Source organism: Armigeres subalbatus, chromosome 1 (genome assembly GCF_024139115.2).
Source record: "Armigeres subalbatus isolate Guangzhou_Male chromosome 1, GZ_Asu_2, whole genome shotgun sequence".
Classification (NCBI taxonomy): Eukaryota; Metazoa; Arthropoda; class Insecta; order Diptera; family Culicidae; genus Armigeres; species Armigeres subalbatus.
Window position 1 is genome coordinate 69405794 of NC_085139.1, and position 25770 is coordinate 69431563.

Consider the following 25770-nt stretch of genomic DNA (forward strand, 5'->3'; position numbering starts at 1 on the left):
ACAGCAGATCGCACTCTCTAGAGTTGAGAATTCAGTAAACATGCTGTAGATTGAAAGCTATAGGCCCGACACGAATTTCTGCGCGTTGGATAAAATTATACTTGAGCGGTAAGTTAGATAAAAACTTCATTCCACGATTTATTTCATTAATTTATTGTGAAATTGTTTCATTTTTTCAGGAACTGCCAGGTCCGATTACCTCGTGAAGCATTCCTGTAGTTGGCGAAAACTGTGATAATCCACGAAATTGCCTTAGCGAAAGTTCCGGTGTTGTCCGTGTGATGATATAATCCGGAATCACAGCAAGTTCGTTCAGATGTTCCGTATCCCGTCCAATGCTTGGCAGTGCCTCCTGCCCTCGCTCCTGCCCACCTTTTCATTATTGCTGGAAATTGGAACCCTCTCCTTGATGTACAGATACGTAGCCGCAGGAATGTATTCTAGATGTTCCGAGTGCCATGCAGGTCCGCCTTTTCGTTGCTGAAATACGGAACCGCTGTCGCTAAGTGGCGCCATATGAGACAAGCATTTTCTTACTACTATTTTGTTAGATTATTTGGTCTTATTTTGAATAAATAACATGAACTCCTAAAATTGTATTTTTTATCATATTTTTTAAAGTTCAGCAGGATTTTGGAATAAGCTTATACCTTCGCTTGCATCTGCTCCATGGCTAGTTTTCTTCCGAAATCCAAACGTAATGCATTTATTTATCACATTTCTATCATTTTAATCTTGATTTACAAATCATTTATATACCATCCGACAATTCATTTAGCCATCGGATGAAGATCATTCAGATGCGTGTCATCTGATGCCGAAAATGACCAAATGCTAATCATTCGGGATGTGAATAACATTCGTTAAGGGGCGGGAGCAACATACTTATCATTCACTTTTGTGAGGAAGCTTTCGTTCAGTGTAATAGACCTGTGCAGGAGTTCATCAAATTCACTCACCTGATGGATTTTGACATTATTGAGCGGGTCGTCTTCTCGAACAAAAGTTCATTTTGCGTTCATTATGCGACCCGCTCAAACGTCATAATTTCTCGAGGGAGTTCATTTTGCGTTAGTCTATTGTGTTCGGGCTCTAACCCGCAGGCAAGTTGAACCCTCTCAACGTCGCCCTCGATAAATCAAGCCGCGGCGAAATTTACTTCTTCTTTTTTCATCGAAAATAAATGCGCCATGTTTTGACGTTTATTTTATCCTGAAGGAGTAAAAGAGACAAAGCAACAATTTGCAATTTCGAAATATTGTTTCTTGCTCTTACTTATTATTACATTCCACATTTGGCATTTCGAAGATTTTGGTTGGTTGGTCATTAGTTCGAGTTTTCCTGGTTTTTCTTTCTCCTCGAAGTTCGGAAGCGCGAGTGGAAAAACGGTTGCAGCAGCAGCAGGAAATCAAGGATTGTCTTTGGGGACTGCAAGCGACAACATCTATGCAGGAAGCGATAGATTATTTTCATTTATCATCACGTAGTTTATGCTATAATCCGCGCCAGCTCAGTGCAATGTCGAAGCGGCACTTCCACCAGAAACATTTTGAATGTAAGTCCTTCATTTCTCCTACGACTTTTTCATTAAACTATTATTTATCTCAATAGGATTGCATGCGGCACATCGTGGGCTTCAATTATTTGTCCTAATAATATCGACGAAGATCAAAGATTGTACGGTCAACCGGACCAGCAGGAGGATCAATCTGGATGATGACATGGGCGAGAACATGGAGGAAGAAGCTGCACAAAGTGATGATTCTGCCATTTCTCGGGCGGTGGTTTTACACGAGGACAAACGCTACTATCTGAAGGTATACGGAGAAGAAGTTGACACCATCGTGCTAGATAAACCTCTAATTGGAGTAAACAAATCGTACCCTCTATCCACAATCCAGTTTAGGAGTCCGGAAATATATGTATTCTGAGATCTACATCGGAAATGAATTGCGAAGCCGCTGGATAAGGTACTGGGTGAGGACATCACGAACGAAACGGTCTCCATTGGTTGGAACAAACACTAGGGAAAAATAGGAGATTATTTCCAGACAATTCACGATTTGGATTCACTTGCTGTTCGGTAATTTTGGGCTTCCGGACCAGACAACACAGGTCCCAATATTCCATTCGAAGTGGATAATGTGGACCCGAGAAGGTCCACTCTCCGAAAACCGAATAGAAATGTCAAGTTCTAAATTCTTGATGCCATGATTGCGCAGAAGCCAGTGCTTCGTGGAGGTGGCTAGATTCTACGACGAATAACCCGACGTGTATCCTATATGTAGCCGTGTAGCCACCTGCCGATTGTATTTGCTCCGTTTATTCCGTCCTAGCCAGACGACGGGTCACGTAACTCAGCACGCGCCTGTACCCAGTTATCCGTTGTGCACCATCAAAACATTCATCCAACGATCGATCCGTTTGGATTCTAAATTTGACCTCCGGACTACCTGTCGGTGTTTCATCATTGGCAAATTATCCCTGGTAACCCGCTGAACAAAACTATCGTCATTCGATGGCTAGAATCTCAGCCAGCCTTGCGTTTGGCGCGTGAATTCATGACAAAACCCACCGATGAAAGGGTCGGACGTTTGATCAACAAATTCTTTGAATCCCATGTTGCTGGACCGTCCCCGCAGGGACGTCCTTCTCAACTATCCTATTTCAGAAAGATAGAAATTTCGGATAAGAAACTCCACAACAATTTAGAAATAGAGGCAAAATGAGAAAAAAAGAATACTTGAATAGTTACCATTGAATATAAATAATATCCATAAAAGCTCATTCGGCGGACCGCGGCGGTAGTAGCCAACTACTAGCCAAGTCTTATATCCAAATTCACAACATGTGACACTAACGGAAATCGCTCCACGGTCAGAATTGTCTGGACGAAGATCGTGGGAAGGCATATTCACCGGCTCCGTGAATATGTGGAGGCCCAGTGACCTCCTATATACGTGACTTCCCTGCAACGATGAGTCAATGTAAGTAGTACACTTTTTCTTACAGTTTGTTTTCTTTTAGGGCACGTTGATTTGAACAGGGAAACAAACAACTATTCTTTCGGGATATTTTCTGGAATACTTTTGAAATTCCTTGTGGATAGCAGTAAAAGATAGGAATCCACAAAGAATCCACCAAAAGAATTCCAGAATAAATCACGAGGGGTTTTCGGAAGTATCTTTAAAATAAAGCGGAAGTAAATTATGCACTCCTTCGGCATTAGCTTTGGGAATTTCTCCGGGAATTCTAAAATTCTTCCGAAAATTGCTTCGAGAATGCCCCAAGAATTGGTTCAAGAATTACTCAAAGAAATTCCTTCGGGAATGCCTTTGGAAATTGGTTCGTCTATACATCTAAAATAATCTTTTAGTGCGAATTACTGGAGTGCGCTCTTCCTTCGGAGAGCCTTCCAAGAAGTCCTTTGAGAAGTCCTCCTGGAATTACTCCTAAAGTTTTTTCGAGAATTCCTCCGAAAATTTCTTCGAGAAGCCATCTGGGAACTCCTCCGATCCACTGAAAATTCCTCCGTGTATGCCTCTGCGAATTGATCCTGAAATTATTTTTGAAAATTCCTTAAAGAATTGTCTCGGGAATTCCTCCGATAATTCCTGCGAGAATTCTTCTAAAATGAATTCGTGAATTCCTTTGGAAAGTTCTTCGGAAATTCCTTCGTGATTTTTTTCGGGAATTCCTGCGAGAATTATTCTAATATAAATTCGAAAATTCCTCCGGGAATTCCCCAGCGAACTCCTCCAGGAATTCCTTTGGGAATTCTTCTGTGAATTCCTCCTAGAATTCTTCCAGGAATTCCTCCAGGAGTTCTTCCTGGAATTTCTCCAGGAATTTCTTTAGGAATTCCTCCATGAATTTCTCCAGAAATTACTCCGGGAACTCCTCCGAAAAATCTTCCAAAAAAATCTTCTAGAAATCTTTAGGAACTCCTTCAGGAATTTCTATGAGAATTCCTCTAGGAATTTCTCTGAGAATGCATCTAGGAATTGATGTGCGTATTTCTATAGGTACTCCTCTGGAGGAATTCTTAGTTGGATTTCCCGGAGGAATTCTTGGAGAAATGGAGGAATTTTCAGTTGGAATTTCTGGAGGAATCCCCAAAAGAATTCCTAGATGAATTCCCAGAGGAATTCCTAGATGAATTCGCAGATGAACTCCTGGAGTGATTCCCAGAGGAATTCCCGAAATAATTCCTGGAATTACCGGAGGAACTTCTGGAAGAATTCCTGGAAGAACTCTTGGAGTAATTTCCGGAGGAACTCCTAGAAGAACTTCGGAGGAAATCCCGAAAAAACTCCTGAAGGAGTTCTTAATTGGAATTCCCGGAGGAACCCCAGAGAAATTCCTGGATTCATTCCCATAGGAATTCCCATGAAATCACCGTAGGAATTCCTGAAGGAATTCCCGGAGGAACTTCTGGAGGGATTCCTGCTGATATTACTGGAGAAATCAATGAAGGAATTTTTGGAAGAATTCCTGAAGGAACCCACAGAGGACTTCCTGGACGAATGCCCAGAGGAACTTCTGTAGTAATTCCCAGAGGAATTCCTGGAGGAATTCTCGAAAAAAATCCTGAAGAAATTCCTGGAGTAAATCCCGGGGGAACTCCTGGAGGAGTTCTTGGAAGAATTCCTGGAGAAACTCCCAGAGGAATTTTTGGAGGAGTTCCTGGAGAAGTTCGTGTAGGAGTTCCCGAAGAAATTTCTAGAACTATTCTCAGAGATATTCCTGTAGGAATTCCAGGAGGAATTTTAGGAGGAATCCCCAGAGGAACTCCAGGAGTAATTCACAGAGGAATCGGGTTGTTTAGGGGTATATATGTTTTTACATATTCTGAATCTGCATAAAAAAGTGAGCCTAACTCCAATTTTTCATAATTTTTGTAACCCCGGAACTATTTTTAATTTCCATTTTACATTTATGTGGGACTAAAAATTTGTTCTTATGCTGCATAGGCCAACTGTCATTCTATGAATGTTAGTGTCATTCTATCGATTGAAATGGCTTATTGTTTGCTGTATAAAAATGTAAATAAAAGGTTTACAAACAAAATAAAAATATGTTGAAGATCAGCAAAACATGCTCTTTATGTTAAACTATAAAAGAAACCTCATATTTTTCTTTGCTAAACAACCCAATTCCCGGAATAATTCCTAGAGAAATTTCTGGTGGAATTCCCGGAGTAATTCCGGGAGGAATTACCGAAGGAACATCTGGAATAATTCTTGGAGGAACTTTTGTAGTAATTTGCGAAGGAACTCTTGGAAGAATTTCAAAGGAACTCCTGGAGGAGTTCTTATTTGGAATTATCGGAGGAATTCCTGTAGAAGCTTTGGGAGGAATTTCTAGAGAAATTTTTTGGGGAATTTCTGGAGGAATTCCTCGAGGAACCCCCAGAGGAATCCCCAGAAGAATTTCCATAGAAACGTCTCCGGTAATTCCTCCAGGAATTCGTCCGGTAATTCCTCCAAAAATTCATCCGGTAATTCCTCCGAGAATTCGTCCGGTAATTCCTCCAGGAATTCGTCTGGTAATTCCTTCAGGAATTCCTCCGGTAATTCCTCCTGGAGGAATTCCTGGAAAAAATACCGGAGGAGCTTCTGAAAGAACTCCCAGAGAAATTCCTGAAGGAATTCCCGAAGGAATTTCTGGAGGAATTACCGGAGGAAATCCTAGAAGAATTTTCAGAGGAATTTCCACAGCAATTTTCAAAGGAATACCTGGAGGAATCCCCTGAGGAAATCCTGGAGGAATCCCTTGAGTAAATCCTGGAGGAATTCCTAGAGAAATACCTGGAGGAATTCCCGGAGGAACTTCTGGAGGGATTCCTGCTGATATTACTGGAGAAATCCATGGAGGAATTTTTGAAATAATTCCTGAAGGAACCCACAGAGGACTTTCTGGACGAATGCCCAGAGGAACTCCTGTAGTAAAAAAAATCCTGAAGAAATTCCTCGAGTAATTACCGGGGGAACTCCTGGAGAAATTCTGGGAAGAATTTCTGGAGAAACTCCCAGAGGAATTTTTGGAGGAGTTCCTGGAGAAGTTCGTGTAGGAGTTCCAGGAGGAATTCCTGGAACTATTCTCAGAGATATTCCTGTATGAATCCCAGGAGGAATTTTTGGAGGAACCCCCAAGGAATTCCCAGAGCAACTCCTGAAGTAATTCACAGAGGAATTCCTGGCATAATTCCTGGAGAAATTTCTGGTGGAACTCCGGAGTAATTCCGGGAGGAATTACCGAAGGAACATCTGGAATAATTCCTGGAGGAACTCTTGTAGTAATTTGCGAAGGAACTCCTGGAAGAATTTCAAAGGAACTCTTGGAAGAAATCCCGGAGGAACTCCTGGAGGAGTTCTTATTTGGAATCCCCGGAGTAATTCCTGTAGAAACTTTCGGAGAAATTTCTGGAGAAATTTTCTTATGAATTTCTGGAGAAATTTTCTGGGGAATTTCTGCATGAATTTCTGGAGGAATTCCAGGAGGAATTCCTCGAGGAACCCCCGGAGGAACCCCCAGAGGAATTTCCATAAAAACCCCTGGAGTTATTCCTGTCGGAATTCCCGAAATAATTCCTGGTGGAGTTCTCGGAGTAATTCCTGGTGAAACTTATACCTGGAGTAGTTCATGTAGGAGAATTTCTAGAGCAATACCTGGTGAAATTTCTGGAGAAATCCCTGATGAAGTCCCGGAGGAATTTCATAAGGAATTCCCGAAGAAGTTTCCGAAGATGTATTTCCGAAGGGATTGTCGGAGGAAATTTCCAAAGATTTTCCGAAGGATATACTTATAAGTATTGAGGTTCTATTGTAATTTCTTACGGAATTCAACTCAAAATCCTTTGGGAATTCCTTAGGATTTCTCCGACAATTACGCGGGGAATTGGTTTGTATTGTAAATTCCACTGGGAATTAGTCTAGAAACTGATCCGGGAGTTGGTTTGAAAGTTTTCCGGATATTATTTCATGAGCTTTTTTAAGAATTCGGTTATGAACACCGTTATGAGCTTTCAGTCGTTCCGAAATATTGATCATTTCCTTCAACCTGGGTGCTCCCAATCTGAGACGAGACCTGCAAAGACGCTGCTTCTTTTCTCTTGTTTTGACACTTGTTCTTCTTTTCATCACAGTTGACCATCGAGTTTCAACTGTTTACTTGACTGTTTCACCTAAGCCCCAGGTGGACCCTTCTGAGCACAATAAAAGTGTATCCAATTCACGAAATAGTTAATTCATTTTCATAAGGATTTTTATACCGGGAACAAAACACAGGTTTATTACTGATTATTAACAAGCTAAACGGAAGGTTTGGAATACTCGTTAAAGTAAAAAGTCTTGGTAAAACAAAAATGATGTGGAATATTTTATTTAGGATACCAATACTTTCACTCAAAAAGCTGCTGGTTGCACCTGACAGTTCGTGACAGCAGTTGACTGGCAGCAGCTGAAGTTACATTTTTTCCTCTTTGCAGGTCTCGTCTCAGCTCCCAATGATATACGCTTCAAGGACACAGCAGCAAAAAGGAAATTGTTCAGTGTTATCTGAGTAGCGGGTTCACCAAGTGATGGGACGATGAATGCAGTTGTTGGTTTTGGCAGTTAACCAGCCAAAAGTTGAATGCATTAACAGTTAAACAAAACGTATTAATTAACAAAAGTATATCTATCCAGACCCTGGTACAGAAATGTGGCATTTTCGTTGGCCTGTTTTTACAAACGATTAGTTCCGGTCAAGATGAAACGATTGTTTAACAGTTCTCTAACCCCAATAACCTTGAACGGGAAAAAATCTGTTTTGTCTCGTTTATTTTTGTGGAAAATCTTTTGCGTATTCCACCATTCTGGAAGATGTGTCTCTACCTTCCGATCCCGCAGTAACTGTTTATACTCGGTTTCAATTTTCTGGATAACATTCGGTGATTTCATCAGCTTCTTGATAACATCTTGGTTGGAAACCCTTCGAAAATTTCTCACGTTGTTCGGATCGAACCGAGAAGCGCTATCGGCAGCTTGATCGTAGACAGATTCTGCAACCCCGCACAATCCATCCGAATTACGTAACTTAATCAGTTGATCGACCGAGTTTCGCACGGTTCCGTCGTAATTCACCATTACCGACTCCATAGCCTTAATCAGACGTCGCTGGATATAGCCGGTAAAAGTAGCGTGGAAGTGGAACTCGGTCGGTGTTAATCCGGCAAAGTATGAATTGGGATTCCGGGCTGTAATCATGCGGCAGGGTGCGTGTGTTTGCGAAAACCAAACGGAATTCACTTATACCTTCGACGGTTTATTGACCCACAAACGCAATAACCTAAGGGTAATGGATGGAGTATAATGAGTCACATCCGTCAAATATAACGATGCTATTTAATTGTCTTACCTGAGAGTCCACTACATAAGCCCTAGAGGTTGTTGTATTTAGACAACGATTTCTTAGCAGAGCGACCAGTTTTGTCACGAGCGTCGTTCAGAATGCAATTTATCTGATTCTCGTAAGTCTGTCGATGTGTGTTAACGGGATTCGAGAGTCTGTTCCTGTAGTTTGCCTCCTAGATTACGCCAAAGACATCTTGTTTGGCTTTGTGATTGACTCTCTGAATTCCAACAAACATCTGAGGATCGGCAATGGTGTCACAGATACTCATGCATGGCCACATCCGAGGTCACACCCTAAATGTTACCGTAGAATCATCCGACGATTTCGTTTCCTAGTTCGAGGAGAATGATGCTCAGTAGAGAACCAGCTAAAGTACCGAGTGTCTTCTGGCACAGAATGATGAATTCACCAATTAATACGACACGTGAAGATTAATTTCTTGTCCGTCAAAATCGGCGTTGTAAGGTAAGGAGAGTTAGCACCGGTGGCTTCTTGGCTTCACAGAACTATAATGACTCGTTCTGCCGTTACGGCGATCTACTTTTCCAGCAACTTTTCGTTAACAAATTTTTACTCGGCAATTACGTCTAAACCGGTTCTTGTGAGCGAAGCTTATTGTTAGTGACCGCAACCGCCGTGGTCTTGCTCTGGTTTGGATCCGGTGGCTCTCCGTCCTTTGTAATATCCATATCTGGCCAAAGGGATATGACCGAAATACCCAGGCATTCGGTTCTGTTGCCAGCGCATGTTGTCAACGAGAATTATGTTCGATGACACCTAAAATGCAAAAGAAAAAACAAACATTCTGCTTCAATATCTTTTGGAGGATTTTTTTGCAAACAAATCAAAATTTCTTAATGAATAAAATTACAAATTAAATTTTTATTAGGGGGAAAGACGGCTTTGGCAGGTTTTGTTCTATTATTGGCAGGGGGGTTTTTGTCGACCAAATTTTATGAAATTTGGCCACAATATTCTTTGATATGCGAAGAATGTTTAGGCCAAATTTGAGCCTAGTCAGTCATAAAAAAACCCCCTGCCAATAATAGAACAAAACCTGCCAAAGCCGTCCTTCCCCCTATTATTTAAATTATTATTTTGCCTTTAATTAAACTACTTATCATCTGGAAGGATTACAATTTATGGTTCTAATATTTTTTAACTCCCCGTTTAACTGCACATTACGAAAAAATCCCGCTGCACATTCCATCATTCAAAACTCACCTTGCCGAGGATCCATCAAATCCGTACAACTTCGGACGGCACCTTTCCATCGTTTTGAATTTATCCCTTCGTTACCAAACATGCAACGGATTTCATCCGACGAAAGGATCCCGAACGTGACCTTCTCGTCGTCGACGTCGACGTGAACGTCGACGTCGGCGTCTTCGAATCGCCGTTCATTTTTGCAGGGAATGTCACTGTCGGATGTTGTTGGACTGGTAAGTTTTCTTCCTAAGATCTGTCCTTAGCAAATTCTAATTGTCTTTCTTCCCAGGGTTTCGTTTCGTACTAAAATATTGTCGCGCTCTTCTTAAACGCTCAACTCTTCGCGGTGATAACGCGCAAGCAAAGATTGCGCAGCAGCGCGCCCATAAGCTTTTACACAGGGTGTGAGTCTGTGCTGTTTAATTTAAAAAGCCGCCGAATGGGGTTGCCATAGTTGAATAGCCGCCGTGTGTAAAGTAAATGGGCGCGCTCCCAGCGCAATTCAACGGAGGCTGATTGAGATGATCACGATCTGAGTGTTTATCTTGGGATGCATAATACAACTTTTCGTCAGAACTAAGCGGTCCTGATCCCGGATGAGTCCGTCGACGAGCACCACATTTAAAATCCTGGATACATTTACATACTGTGTAAAAAATATGTGTTGTTATTTATCTTAATTATTGTAACTGGTAGAATAAACAATTATGAAAAAAGTCACTGTAAACAACAGCTCTTATGAGAGCTTGGTGACGTCTAATAATCTTTCTCTTTCAAGCGCATAGGAAACCCTATCCTTTCTATGCGCTTGAAAGAGAAAGATGATTAGACATCAGCAAGCTTTATATTTCACGAAAGAAAATAAAAACAAGAAGAAGAACCCCAAATCAGGAGCTCGATGTGGCTTGACGTTCCATAGCAGGACATCGGACCCATATCAGGCTGAAATGTCAAAGCCATTTCGCATGTTCGAAGTCAGACGGGCTCGACGCAAACGGTGCAGAATCGCGAGATGTAAGGCGGATCCTCTTGCTCTGCTCACTCTCAGATCAGGCTCTGTCTCACTGATCGGGGCTTTGATGTCAAGCTTCTGTCGGACTCAGATTTCTCAGAGGGAAACTGGGATAAACAGAAACGCCCAGGTAAAGAAATGCACCTCATTTTGACATTTCATTTCAAGAAAAGAAAATTATTCGGCGTGCTTCTCTACCGCGGGAAGACGCGTGTTGATTTTCACTATTTTTTAAAAGCTTGAAAAAAATTTCTTACTGTTTTAAAGTGAACAAATTATACGCTTTCTGTTTAATAACATCGAGTGCAACAAACTACACTTAGCAATGGCTGATCGTAAGTATTATTCCAACGTAAAAATATGGTTATTTTTTTTTTGCATTGGTGGCTGCCGCACGGCGAATCATCCACCATCTTGAAATTCGGCGTCAAACGAAACTGTATTCTGAACTTCATTTTTTGCCCATGTACAGAATATTCCGGGTACGGCGCTCCGCAGGACTTTGGTGGTGGTTCGATGCAATTCTCGGTTCCTCCACCGCCGATCTCCTCCGGCAATTACAGCCAGCCGCCTCCGATGGGTGGCGGAGGTAGCGGCGGCGGCGGTGGCTACAATGCTCCTCCTCCGTCGAGCGGTGGCTATGGAAGTCAGCCACCCAGTTCAGCAGGCGGCGGATATGGCGGGCAAAGTGGTGAGTTTTCTGCAAATAACCTCAATATTTGTTTCGCACTGTTGACATACGACCTTGGAATTCAACTAGGGTAACCTCACCTGCTTTAGTGTAGGGTTTTGTATCATCAAATTTAGAAATGCTGTTGAATAAAGTCTGATTTGACATATCTCATTGTACAAATACAGACAGTCATAAGACCGCTGTATGTGGTATGATTTCTTCAACAGTTTTAAATCCTTTTTTCGTGAGGATAAAAAGCTATTGTCTTTTCGCTAAGAATTTAAATTTTTTAAACTTTTCAAATTTCTATCAAAATCCAATAAACCAACCTCATGAATATTTATCTTTGGAATTCTTAGTGAGCCCAATTTCTGTTTTGTGCCTTGGTCTTTGGATAATGAACGTGGAGAGGCCAATTTTCTTCTTATTCTTATATGTATAAAAATTGGTCTGGGATCGTATCCGCATAACTTAGAAACGGCTGGAATTCTCTTCATTCCTTCAGCAAATCTGTACGTTATAATGGATGTTTTCTTGTGTCAAAATCGCAAGTAATATTGAGAAAATAGTGAAAAACTAAACTAAGTATTAGTTGGAAAAGTTAACTTTAACGATTGGAAAAGGAAAAGTTGAATATTTATTCTTCAAACAAGAAATTTAATTCCCCCTTCAAAAAGCAAGAATTGCTTAGAAATGCTAATCCTATAATTTGTTTGATAAGCGATACGCTCATAAGAATCACAGAGTTGAATATTCCGGTTTATTTGTTGGGCCAGGATACCTTAAGTTAGTGATAATGATGGACCTTACTGGGCAACACCAATCAAAATTAGAAGAAAGCAACAATGAGCCATTCCTTGAATATACATTTTGTGTATTTCCTTTTACAGATTACAAATCCGGTGGCCGTGACGGAGGATACGGCGGTGGAAACCGCGATGGTGGTTATGGCGGTGGCAACCGTGGTGGTGGTGGCGGCGGTGGATACGGAAACGGGGGACCTCGAGGTGGTAACCAATCCGGTGGCTACAGGTGAGGAACCCAATCCTTGTCTGACTATGAAAAAGACGACTTTGCTCACAAGATCAATCACAAAAACACACACAAACACATGGTTACTTTTTCCTGCCTTGAAATTGTCCTTTCCCCTGTTTCGTCTATATGAAAGATTTCTTTACATGAATTGTTTAAGTGTTGTTGGTGCACTGGCGAGATTAATTATATTCTTTTTATACTAGGGTCAGGTAATTGAATGTTATCTTATTGCTTGCCAGTGTGCTTTTACAAATTCAAACTTGAAGTATAAATTTTTTGCCGACATCTATTAGGATACTGTTTGTTCTTGGCAGTAAAATGTGCTGATCATTAGCTAGATCAAACCTATTTTGGATAGCTATAATTTTAAAAACTCAAATCGAGCCTTGTTGGAAAAACAGAAAATGGGCTTGCAATAAGACGAGTTTGTGCAATCCCATTTAATTCCACCACTATATTGTTTTTTGCAAGATACGTATTTCGACCTTAACAGTAAGGTCGTCTTCAGTGTCTCGTACTTGATTGACTCGACGAGACACTGAAGCCGACCTTACTGTTGAGGTCGAAATACGTATCTGTCAAGGTACAATAAAGTGATGGAATTAAATGGGATTGTACAAACTCGTCTTATAACCAGGGATTGAACTTATCATTCCATTATCATTTAGTATTCAGCTAATAGCTCATTCCAGAGGCGGAATTCCAAAAAGTGTTGTATGGCGGACTTCTAGCGCTATTTTCACTCTACAACTTTGTCTAACGATACATTGATCTATGTCTGATATTTACAGAGTGGAAGGCTAGTATCACTTAACATACTAAATGATAATAAGTGTTATGATCATTTAGTCTTATATTAAATAATACTAGCGTTTCACGCTGTAAATATTAGACATAGAGCAATGTAACCTTAGACAAAGTTGTAGAGGGAAAATTTTTTAATATTTAATATCGCTAGAAGTCCACCATACAACACTTTTTGGAAATCCGCCTCTGGAATGAGTTATTGGCTGAATACTAAATGATAACGAAATGATAAATTCAAACCCTGCTTATAACAAGTGACATTCCACTAAAAAGCTCAAAATAATTTTCTTAAGAAAAATGGGTTCATCTCAATCAAATCAGTGGCAAATATATTCATTGAAAGAGTTATCAGTAAGAAATTTTAATCGCTATCGCCTACAGTGTTCTACTTATGATAAATGTGCGTAAAACTCGTTACTTTTGTTTAAAAAAAAACTTGATACCCAATGTCCGAAGTGCTATTGCCAATTGTCAGGGTCAACTGCAATACTTGTTTTAAATAGTTATGTTTTCCAGTTAACTAAAATGTATTTCATCATTGAGCCAACAGTATTCTAATAGGTGTCCATAATTCCTTTCCATTCACTTTATCATAATCTATTTACAAGTAGTTTTTGAGCTTTTTCGTCAAATTTTTCAAAAAAAAGACCTTTACTAAATATCCCCAAATATCCGTACCAACAAAATGCATCTTCTTCACTTATAAAACCCATAAATATTTGCAACTTCTTCTTCCAAACAAAAAAAAATGTACTCGTGTGTGTTTCATCTCTCAACGACTGACCACAAACGGCACAAACAAATGACCCAATATGAAAAATCGCAAAATGTGTAACGCAATGGTTTGGTTTCGTGTGTTATAGCAGTGGCGCCGGCAACAAGGGTGGTTTTAATAACAAAGGTAAACACCGATCGACTGTTCGGTGATATAACATTATCTATATTTATTTTTTTTTATTTCTTCGCATTTTTTGCTGTTCGAGTAATGATTTGATACAAAACAACTAATAGTAATAATCGATTTAAAAAAAATGTTAGAATTTGAAATGTTGCTTCGACGGATGGTTTAATGAGGTTAAAAAGAGTTATACAAGCGTCTCTCCGGTTGCGAGCATAAATAGGTTTCAATCTGTTATGGTTTTAAGAGAGTTATATATCCAGAGTGTGTCATGAGTAACAACTGTTTGGTAGCAAAAAAGGTTTAATAGCGTCGTGAAAACAGTGTATTGCAGAGGAAACGTGTGGCGTTCCTTCAATTGTCTAATTTTTGTAATCAACTTGGGCGTATATTTCTATCTCAAATAATGGTAACGATAGAACTGATTCTATTTATACGAATGAACTAAAACAGATGAGAGCATGCGGGTGACAATTTCAGAATTGTCCTAATGGTGTTTAAAAAACTGCTCAAAACATGAGTGTGTATACTTTGTTGAAAATCATCGCTATCGTTGTCGTTATCATCTGACTTGTTGGTTGTACCGAAAGGCTATCATTTCACTCCTAAATCAAACTTTTTTTAGAAGGCTCGGAGACCCATGATGTTTTACACCTATCGACTCAGTTCGTTGAGCTGAGCAAATATCTGTCTGTTCGTGTGTATGTGTGTGTGTATGTGAACTCGAAAACTGAAAAACATTAGCCAACTTTTCATTAAGTAATCCTTACTTAACCAATTTTCTCGCAACAAGTTGCATTCGACGGAGGATAAACTCTAGTTTATCACTATTGAATTTGTTGGCCATCGGGCATTGCGTTTAAAAGTTATGAAGCAAATGGTGGAACCATATAAGGGTCATGGTCATGGTGATCTTCAAGCCATAGTGTATGTTGTTTGTTGTTTATATTTATTTTATAAATATTCGATTTTCATAAATCTAAGTCATTGATGTGGGAATCACATTGGTTTGTCGAGCCTAAACAATCAGTTTGTGTATTCTCATATATTTGGATAGTTTCTACGATTTTTTCTGATTCTTATTTAAATCCAAAAAGTGTAACTAAAAACGTATTTAAATTTATCTGGGAGAATTTGCCAGTGGGTTTGCGAAGCGATAGTGTTTGCTAGTACAGAGAATATCGTCAAGCTAAATGGCAAACAAGAATTGCCAGAAAACATACGGTGTCCGTCAATACTAGCGAAGCAGAGATCCATATCTACGGGTAGTCGGCTACGAGATGAACATCAGAATTCGCAAAGAATGTGCGCTATTCAAGTAAAGGAACTTAGGGGTCGTACACTTATTACGTAAGAAATTTTTCTGGGTTTTTCAAACCCCCCTCCACTCTTGTAAGATTTTTTTCATACGAAGGATTTTTTATTTATATGGAGCGTAAGATAATGACCCCCCCCCCCCATCCCCCCATTAGTGCTTTCGTAAAATGTGTACGGCCCCTTGGAAACAACAATATCCTGGATAGAGATCCGGACATAACCGCTAAAGTAAACCAATTGATAAGGGAAATTGCAGTAACAATAACGAAAGCTCTCCAACATTTTGCAAAGCTTGTGAAATAAGTATAATCCAAAATCCGGAAGCGCCGGAAATTATCAGGGAAAGACGGAGTAAGAAATCTTAGCTCAAACATTTGCAACGTAAAGGATTAGTATTTGTTTGTAAAATATTCAACGCTTGTTTGTCTGGATACTTTCCAGAAATTTGGAGACTCTAAGACTGTAGCCGTACAAATTTTTAAACAAAACAAGGACATAACTCTAACAAATAATAACTATCGATCAATAAGTCTATTGAGCAAAGTCTGCAAAATCCTTGAAAGTATTATGCTCAGACGACTGCCAATGAAAATCGACTATCCGCATTTCAAAAACGGGTAGTGCTCAAAAGTTTCATCTCCCCGAAAAAAAAGTCCCTATGCAAAATTTCTGGTCAATCGGCGGATTTCGTAAAGTGTTTGACCAAAGCGGTCAAAGTTTGACTATTGTGAAACATGAAAACTACACAATAATGGGGTGGGTTGTGTACAATAAAAAATCGAAATCGATTTTTTTTTCTTATGCCAAGTGTCTTAGAAATGCATGAAACGTCGAGATCTGGTGTTATTTCGGAAAAAAAAAGATTGACTTTTTGAGACTTGAACAATTTTTCGAAATAAAACAAAAATGATACCAAATGCGAGGCCAAATGTCTCAAAAATGCATGAAACGTCGAGATCTGGGGCCTGTAGCATAATCGAAATTTCACTAATAATATTAGTAGAGTAGCTAAAAACTTGATTTTTCCGTTGCATAATGAATCTACAAGTATCAATTTACAAGTCTAATATTACAAGTAAAGCGCACTAATAATATTAGCAGAATTTACTAGTAACTGTTGCATAAAGAAAATACAAGTACAAATTATTAGCGTTGGCTTGTAGTTTCTTTTGGGGGCAGCAGGGACTATGTCCAAGGGCTTGATGATCCCTCCCCAGGCCATCTGCGAGTTGTGGCGCCTGCCTAGGATGTGGTGGGGTTTGACAGTGGGCCCTGTTAAACCTCTATAAAAAGCTGCATGAATCCGAAAGTAGGCACCGCCAAAGCGACCGTGTGCCGCTCAAAGCGCACAAGCCCAAGTCCTGGTGTTAGGTGGGACGCTAAACAGCCCTGACTCGACGGCCCTCCGACGAGACAGGAGGTTTGCGCAGGCCCAATAAGCCGCCTTTAAAAACAACTATTACGAACAACATAGAAGATAATACGACTCGATACAATCGGCAACGACCTAGGCGACGAATAAAGGATCACGATTGGAAGCTTGAGACATGGAACTGCAAGACGCTAGGCTTCGCAGGTTGCGACAGGATAATCTACGATGAATTACATCCCCGCAATTTCGATGTCGTAGCGCTGCAGGAAATCTGCTGGACAGGACAGAAAGTGTGGAAAAGCGGGCATCGAGCGGCTATCTTCTACCAAAGCTGTGGCACCACCAACGAGCTGGGAACCGGCTGCATAGTGCTGGGAAAGATGCGCCAACGCGTGATTGGGTGGCAGCCAATCAACGCAAGGATGAGCAAGCTGAGGATAAAAGGCCGTTTCTTCAACTATAGCATCATCAACGTGCACTGCCCAGACGAAGGGAGATCCGACGACGAGAAAGAAGCGTTCTATGCGCAGCTGGAGCAGACATACGATGGATGCCCACTGCGGGACGTCAAAATCGTCATCGGTGACATGAACGCTCAGGTAGGAAGGGAGGAAATGTATAGACCGGTCATCGGACGGGTTGGTCAGCATACCGTATCGAACGACAACGGCCAACGATGCATAAACTTTGCAGCCGGAATGCTAGTTCGAAGCACTTTCTTCCCCCGCAAGAATATCCACAAGGCCACATGGAAATCACCTAACCAAGTAACGGAAAACCAAATCGACCACGTTCTAATCGACGGTAAATTCTTCTCCGACATCACGAACGTACGCACTTACCGCAGTGCGAATATTGAATCCGACCACTACCTCGTTGCAGTATGCCTGCGCTCAAAACTCTCGACGGTGATCTACACGCGTCGGAGTCGTCCGCCGCGGCTAAACTTTAGGCGGCTACAAGACGGTAGACTAGCCCAAGACTACGCGCAGCAGCTGGAAGTGGCACTCCCAACGGAAGAGCAGGTAGGCGCAGCATCTCTTGAAGATGGTTGGAGAGATATTCGATCCGCCATTGGAAGCACCGCAACCGCTGCACTAGGCACGGTGGCTCCGGATCAGAGAAATGACTGGTATGAGGGCGAATGTGAGCAGTTAGTTGAGGAGAAGAATGCAGCATGGGCGAGATTGCTGCAACACCGCACGAGGGCGAACGAGGCACGATACAAACGGGCGCGGAACAGACAAAACTCGATTTTCCGGAGAAAAAAGCGCCAGCAGGAAGATCGAGACCGTGAAGAGACGGAGGAACTGTACCGCGCTAATAACGCACGAAAGTTCTATGAGAAGTTGAACCGTTCACGTAAGGGTAACGTGCCCAAATTTTATGCCGCCGACTAACACCAATTGCAAGAGAGTTCGTGGGGCAGTACCAGGCGGGATTTATGGGTGAACGCTCTACCACAGACCAGGTGTTCGCCATACGTCAGGTATTGCAGAAATGCCGCGAATACAACGTGCCCACACATCATCTATCTATCGACTTCAAAGCCGCATATGATACAATCGATCGGGACCAGCTATGGCAGCTAATGCACGAAAACGGATTTCCGGATAAACTGATACGGTTGATCAAGGCGACGATGGATCGGGTGATGTGCGTAGTTCGAGTTTCAGGGGCATCCTCGAGTCCCTTCGAAACGCGTAGAGGGTTACGGCAAGGTGATGGTCTTTCGTGTCTGCTATTCAACATCGCTTTGGAGGGAGTAATACGAAGGGCAGGGATTGACACGAGTGGTACGATTTTCACGAAGTCCGTCCAGTTATTTGGTTTCGCCGACGACATTGATATCATGGCACGTAACTATGAGAGGATGGAGGAAGCCTACATCAGACTGAAAAGCGAAGCTAAACGGATTGGACTAGTCATCAACACGTCGAAGACGAAGTACATGATAGGAAGAGGCTCAAGAGAGGTCAATGTGAGCCACCCACCACGAATTTCTATCGGTGGTGACGAAATCGAGGTGGTTGAAGAATTCGTGTACTTGGGCTCACTGGTGACCGCCGATAACGATACCAGCAGAGAAATTCGGAGGCGCATAATGGCTGGAAATCGTACGTACTTTGGACTCCGTAAGACGCTCCGATCGAATAGAGTTCGCCGCCGTACCAAACTGACTATCTACAAAACGCTTATAAGACCGGTAGTTCTCTACGGACACGAGACCTGGACGATGCTCGTGGAGGACCAACGCGCACTGGGAGTTTTCGAAAGGAAAGTGTTGCGTACCATCTATGGTGGGGTGCAGATGGCGGACGGTACGTGGAGGAGGCGAATGAACCACGAGTTGCATCAGCTGTTGGGAGAACCATCCATCGTTCACACCGCGAAAATCGGAAGACTGCGGTGGGCCGGGCACGTAGCCAGAATGTCGGACAGTAACCCGGTGAAAATGGTTCTCGACAACGATCCGATGGGAACAAGAAGGCGAGGTGCACAGCGGGCAAGGTGGATCGATCAGGTGGAGGACGATTTGCGGACCCTCCGCAGACTACGTGGTTGGCGAAGTGCAGCCATGGACCGAGCTGAATGGAGAAGACTTTTATGTGCAGCACAGGCCACTCCGGCCTTAGTCTGGTAAATAAAAATAAATGTTTTTCATTTCCTAAAAATTTCAAGAAAATCGGATAATCAATTAAATTTTGGTGAGAAATCATGTGTGTGCCATATTTTAATCGAACCCATGACCATTCGCTTATGAGGCAAACGTGTAGCGCTACGCTACGGGACCCCTTGAATTGGAATAAATTAAAATGGTTTGATTTTGGTTTGAGTTGTTGTAGTGATGTTTGAGCATTTGTAGTGAAGTTGCAATGTTATATTGCTTATTGTTCGTGTGTTATATTGCTGGTCGAATAAATTGATTGTTCGTACAGCTGTTGATAAAACTTGATGGATTTACAATGTTGTGAAAACTCATATGTGAATATGTACGCTACAGTAGGGTCATGGGTTCGAGTCCCATCGAAAGGAAAATGGTTACCTCCAATACATTTTCCAAATCAATATCTTCCACATAACGTACATATTCACATATGAGTTTTCACAACATTGTAAATTATTGTCCAAGTCGGGTGGTTTAATCCCCGGAAATAGGCAATTAACTTTGATTGAACTTGATGGATGTTTGAATAAACGAGAGGTGAAGTCAATGTTGGTCAAACTGCTTACACGTTCCATTATGCAGCGTACACCAGTCAAGCAGTTTGACGAACAATGACTCCGCCCCCCACGAAAACGCTTTGGTTGCTGCTATGCAGTGTAAAATAATCGAAAATTTTTGGTCAAGTCCACCTTTCTTCAATTGTCAGTTCACTTCCAGACACATTCGTAGTCGGCTCCTGGACAGTCAATATTCAGTTGAATATTAGTCATTGAATATTTATGCACATTTTACAAATTGATAAATTATCTGAAATCTAAACACGTTTCAAATAAGTAAAGTGATTTATCACACAGGACTGAATCCGATTTTCATCCGCGTGGCACTTTCAACGGTAAACATCAACATAAACAATGCCAATAATGTTTTTTTCTGCACATAGTGTAGTTAACACACTCAGTGACAGTCGAATGAATGAGTTGGTGGAGTAGTCGTCTGACAATGTCATTCTATATTTTGAATATTCATGCGATGTTTGTCAAAATTCGGACTGAAGTTGCTTCATGAAGATGAATATTTTAGGCTCTGCTGCTATGTTTGATCGTGTGTGAAGTTGTTCGAACCAGAGTGTATGTAATTAAGAGTGGCGACATGTGCCGCATTTGACAGGTCTCCTGCTCGTTTGGAACACGGTTTTGTATGGGAATGACAGATGAATTCTGTTCCAATTCTGACAGTGTCGCCACTCTTAATTACATACACTCTGGTTCGAACAACCATTTGACAGTTGGCAGCTCGGTTGGAAAAAATTAAAACAGTTTGATTTTGGTTTGAGTTATCGGGGGCAGAGTCGAGGTTCGCCGAACATGTTTGAGCATTTGTAGTGAAGTTGCATAAACCCCCATATATTTTTTGATGGTTGGTGCTCAAGTTGGCGCTTCGGTCGTTCGTGTGTGATGTTGTTGGTCGAATAAATTGATTGTTCGTGCCGCTTTTAGTAAAACTTGATGGATGTTTGAATAAACGAGAGGTGGAGTTGTTGGTCAAACTGCTTGACCGTGTGTACGTTCCATTACGAGCGATGATTTTTTTAGGTAGGTGTCTTTAAATCGCGTATCGCGTGCGATAAAGCCAATAATGCTACATCATCTGCATCGCAACCGCCGAGAATGTCAACCCAGTTTAATGTAGCAAAGAACTCAACAATGCTGTGATGCTATGATGATCGGCGTTATGGAAATTGTAGATTCGGGCTTTATTGATGCAACAACATTAGCTCGCATGTTGTTCAGCTTGAGTCAACGAAGGGTGATGGTCTTTAATTAGCGGTGGTGGAGCATAGGAAATTAGCGGAGCAGCGACCTGAGCGCTAACAAAGAACAGATCCAGACAGCGATTATGTTCGTTGGTGACGTGGTTGATTTGACGTAATGTGGCTGTGCTGTAGCAATCGAAGAGTTTGGAAGCGTGACGACAAATTGTTCAACCATGTGCAGTGTTATACTTTGTTACACTTAGGCTCTGTCTCATTTGGAGAATTAAACCGAAATTAAACTTGAAAGTGACATTTCAATAATTATCAAATAACCCTGCTCGCAGAGCAAGATTACTTTTGACAGATATCGAATCATTTTGCATCGATGTCTTATAGGAATTGCTGGGTAGCACCAGCCATTCTTATGATTGCTAATTTTCGAACTGTCACTTTTAAGTTTAATTCTCCAAATGAGACAGAGCCTTAGGGTCTGTCTCATTTGGAGAATTAAACTTAAAAGTGACAGTTCGAAAATTAAAAAATCACCCCGTTATAAGAATGGCTGGTGCTACCCAGCAATTCCAATAGGACATCGATGGAAAATGATTCGATATCTGTCAAAAGTAATCTTGCTCTGCAAGCAGGGTTATTCGATAATTATGGAAATGTCACTTCTAAGTTTAATTTCAGTTTAATTATCCAATTGAGACAGACCTTAAAGGAGGGGAGAAGTTGTTTTTGGCAAATGTTACTCCTGAGTTTTTCATGCCAATTCGCATTTTTTCACTCATTCGCCGAAAAACAAAATCAATGATTCACATGGATGATCAAACTCAGTCATAAGGTTTAAGGAGATGAGATTTTGAGTTTTTCCCACCGTAACATGGACGATGTGACTTGATTGATCCGAAGTGCATTATCCCTAGATGCGCTTTTTTCTCGCTCTACCTTACAATGAATCTTTATTTTTTTACATAGGGGAGGAAGGGAGTTGGAAAATCAATTATTTTTGCGTTACATAATTTACGAATAGACCTTATGTAAATAGTATATGGTGGTTTTGAAATATTGAGTGATTCCTAAATTAGACAATTTTGCAAACACACACTGCTATCAAATAAAATATCAAATCAAGAGTATGAACAATTATAGAGTAAAGGCATAGTCTAAAAAGTATTAACATGTTAGAGGTTACAACAAGCGTAGAGTGTAATTCGTTCAATGGTTAAACAGTGAATAACAGTGTTCATGAAACAGCTCGACAATGAAACAAGAAATCGGTTCAAATTTAGAGTCCTAGATTTAAGTCGAAAAATATTTCTGTAGGTCCCAGCTTCGTTGCATCACTAATGCTCGCCCATTTTCTTTCTGCTTTCTACTTTCGATTCCTGTTTCATTATCGATCAATCGAAAATGACCCTGTCACAAAATCAGATGGCGAAATGGTGACCCAAGAGGATACGATCTTCATCCAGGGTATGACCCCGGAAACGACCGAGGAAGAAATTGCCGAACGTTTCGGCTCGATTGGCGTAATTAAGGTACGTGCATATTCGGATTTGAATGTCCAACGTCGAATGTCGTCTTAATTAGATCTAACTTTTTTCTCGATTTTGCAGAAAGACAAACGCACCATGAAGCCGAAGATCTGGATGTACAAAGATAAGGAAACCGGCGACATGAAGGGCGAAGCCACCGTTACTTATGAGGACGCAAATGCTGCCCAATCCGCCATCGGATGGTTTGACAACAAAGAATTCAACGGATCCGTCGTGAAGGTCTCGCTAGCTCAGCGTTACAACACCTGGCAAAACAAGGGCGGAAGCCGTGGCGGTTTCAACAAGGGCGGATTTGGAGGAGGCCGTAAGTGTCATCTTACTTATGTTACCCATTACATACTCATGCACTTATGACAGCCTTGGACATTGGCTGCCATAGCTCGTGTTTAGGTCGCCAATGCGCTAATAAAGAAGCTTTCTTTGTGTAGGGTCCATAAAGAAACCACTGGGCGGGGTTATCATGTATCAAAACTAAGCAATATTTTTTTCTTTCATTCAGGTGGCGGTGGTGGTGGTGATCGCGGAGGCTACGGCGATCGGGATGGTGGTGACCGTGGCGGTTCACGAGGAGGCGGTCAGGGTGGTGGCCGTTTCGGTAGTGGAGGTGGTGGAGGAGGCGGTGGCGGCGGTGGTGGCCAGGAACGTGAAGGAGATTGGACCTGTGGAGAGTGCAGCAATAAAAACTTTGCCTGGCGAAACGAGTGCAATCGGTGTAAGGCTCCGAAGGGTGATGGCGCCGCTGGAGGCGGAGGCGGTGGTGGTGGAGGTTTCGGAGGCCGAGGAGGTGGTAGAGGATCGTTCGGAGGTGGCCCACGTAACAGCGGCGGAGGCGGTCGTGGTGGTTTCGGCGGCAATCGCGATGGAGGATTTGGAGGCGGCGGTGGTGGTGCCATGCGTGGAAAGTAAGTTTTTTTGTTTATTAACCCTGTCCTATTAATATAACCTATGACTTACTTTTTTTAGTGACAGAAATCGCGATCAGCGACAACGGCCGTACTAAACCGGGATTAGTAGATATTCCATATTAAATATAAGATACAAATCGGTCTCCCACGTTCATCGCTAGGCCACCCTCTAAGAATAAGAGAAACAATCACCAGCACTCATGTATAATTGCCTGAAATTCCTAATCGAATTACTTGACGACAACACAGTATGAATACGGAAAATTTGCTTGCTTCTTCTGTTATGAGTTCTTCCCAATTCTAAGGGAAGGCTCTGAAGATTTATTTTTAACCTTAGGAATTCATGACCCTGCTAAATAACACAACTGTAAAACAATTATTTGGTAGGCACAGTCTTCTATGTGTAGCATCTCGATTGAATTGATAATTAAGTCGATAATTGAGATTTTGGATGTACCATATGAAAGGTATGTCCTGATTAGCGTTAATATTTCAATTATAATGTTGTGAATGGAACATTGTAAACAAGTGATGAAAATACAGCAAAATAAAATTTCACTTAATGTATCACTTTTCGTTGTTGCTTTAGAGAAACTCATATCCTTACTCAGAAAAATCCACACATGCTTTATGATAAATTTCAATGTAGGGGAACCCGGGGCAAGAAGGTCACCTTAAGCATTTTGAACTATTACATAGTAGTAACATCACTAAATCAAACGTTTTTCGTACGCAAATTGCAATGTAGATTGCTATCGATGAAACTATATTGATATTGACTTGACGACATGAATCATATGATAAAAGTGGGCAAAATATGAACATTTATTTTAGTTGTTTTTTTTTTCATTGGAAAAAAGGCGCGGGGCAAAAAGGCCACCCTTCAGGGACAAAAATGACACACATTGAAATGAAGGTAAAGAAACTACCACCTAGCCACATAATTGAATCCTGCAGCGCGGGACGCGGACGATGCTTCAAGAACACGCAGGCACAGTTCAGGGTGGCGTGGACGGAAACCTTGTAATCAATCTTCACCGGCCAGTTGGAACTCGGTGTTGTACGAATGTTTAATTTTGCTCCTAACCGCCAGCTGGAATGCCAAGCTTATGAAGTCGCGAATTGGCAGTGCAACGTTTCGTTGTTCCATGTTGAGTATGTGCTGAACGAGTGACTCCTCCTGCTGCGGATTATTCACTGATGGTGCGGAGCGACCGAAGCCACAAGCGTTAATCGTTCGATCCGGATGCATACAATTTTTCTTCTGCGTTCGACGACGTACAGTACACGATGATGCTGAGTGGCTGCTCGCTTCACAGACATACCGGATTCGGTCACCGCTTTTATTGCCGCAGTCATGCTCCGCGTAGAAATTACACTGAACTCACTAGCCAATACAGTCGAATTTCGTTTGTTGGGCTATCGGTAAGTGGGCTTCATTAAAACTGGGCTCCCGTTAGTTGGGCTACAGCTCACTTTACATCGAAGTCAAACGTCTTTTCTGACAGTGTAAAATTTCTGCCGGGGGGCTCGGGGATGTATAACTTGAATAGCCAAATAAAAAATAAAACAATTTAAAAGCAAGTTTATTTCAAATTCATAAAAATTCTTCAACACGTTCGTTTTAGCCATTCCGCTTCAATAAGTTTTGTGCGTAAAGCGTTCCAACGACAAACTTCTGCTGCATCGTGTTTTACAAAACGAATTACGCAATCAAGTGACTTAACTGCGTCTCCAAATTCTGGATCTTCTAAATACCGAAGCCGAAGTATCAAGAGAGTTGTTACTGTTCTCTGTCGATTCTTCCAATCATTCCTCGTGCATTTTTGGTTGACCTTTATGATTATTAAGGATGACAAAATCTCCTCGTCTGAAAACACTTCACTGGTGAGCCAATCTGGGTTATGTTCAGCGTCATACACTTGAACCTTCATCCACAGATCGATATCTTCGTTAGATGTGGTCGTCCCTGAAAGATGTCAATATTCGCAATGAGTGTTTCGAAATCCGCATCGTCTGCGTTCGTCCCTTCGTCGGCAGTATCTTTCGGTAAATCATCGATTAATTTGCGCCAAGAATTCCGGATGGTATTCGCGGAAATTTCATCCCAAGAAGAGACCAACCATGTGATGCACTGGTGAAGAGTGATCTTTTTCAAGCGATCT

The 25770-nt window shown here is 41.6% G+C and overlaps 2 protein-coding genes across 4 annotated transcripts; one reads left to right on the plus strand and one right to left on the minus strand.

The window, feature by feature from the left end:
• Positions 1-7705: 7705 nt before the first annotated feature.
• On the minus strand, positions 7706-9293 carry LOC134210919 (DNA-directed RNA polymerase II subunit RPB1-like). Its single transcript, XM_062687399.1, has one exon. It carries the CDS (start codon positions 8247-8249, stop codon positions 7728-7730), a length of 522 nt encoding a protein of 173 aa, XP_062543383.1. The 5' UTR covers positions 8250-9293; the 3' UTR covers positions 7706-7727.
• Positions 9294-10775: 1482 nt separating this feature from the next.
• On the plus strand, positions 10776-24172 carry LOC134226670 (RNA-binding protein cabeza). 3 transcript variants are annotated; one of them, XM_062707593.1, is made up of 8 exons: positions 10777-10953; positions 11091-11309; positions 12182-12323; positions 13997-14034; positions 22576-22682; positions 22761-23004; positions 23200-23602; positions 23664-24172. In XM_062707593.1, exons 1-8 carry the CDS (start codon positions 10944-10946, stop codon positions 23698-23700), a joined length of 1200 nt encoding a protein of 399 aa, XP_062563577.1. In that variant the 5' UTR covers positions 10777-10943; the 3' UTR covers positions 23701-24172. The 3 variants fall into 3 exon arrangements, with proteins under 3 accessions (XP_062563595.1, XP_062563577.1, XP_062563587.1); XM_062707603.1 differs by having other exon boundaries at positions 14000-14034; XM_062707611.1 differs by lacking the exon at positions 11091-11309 and having other exon boundaries at positions 10776-10953.
• The last annotated feature ends 1598 nt before the right edge of the window (positions 24173-25770 follow it).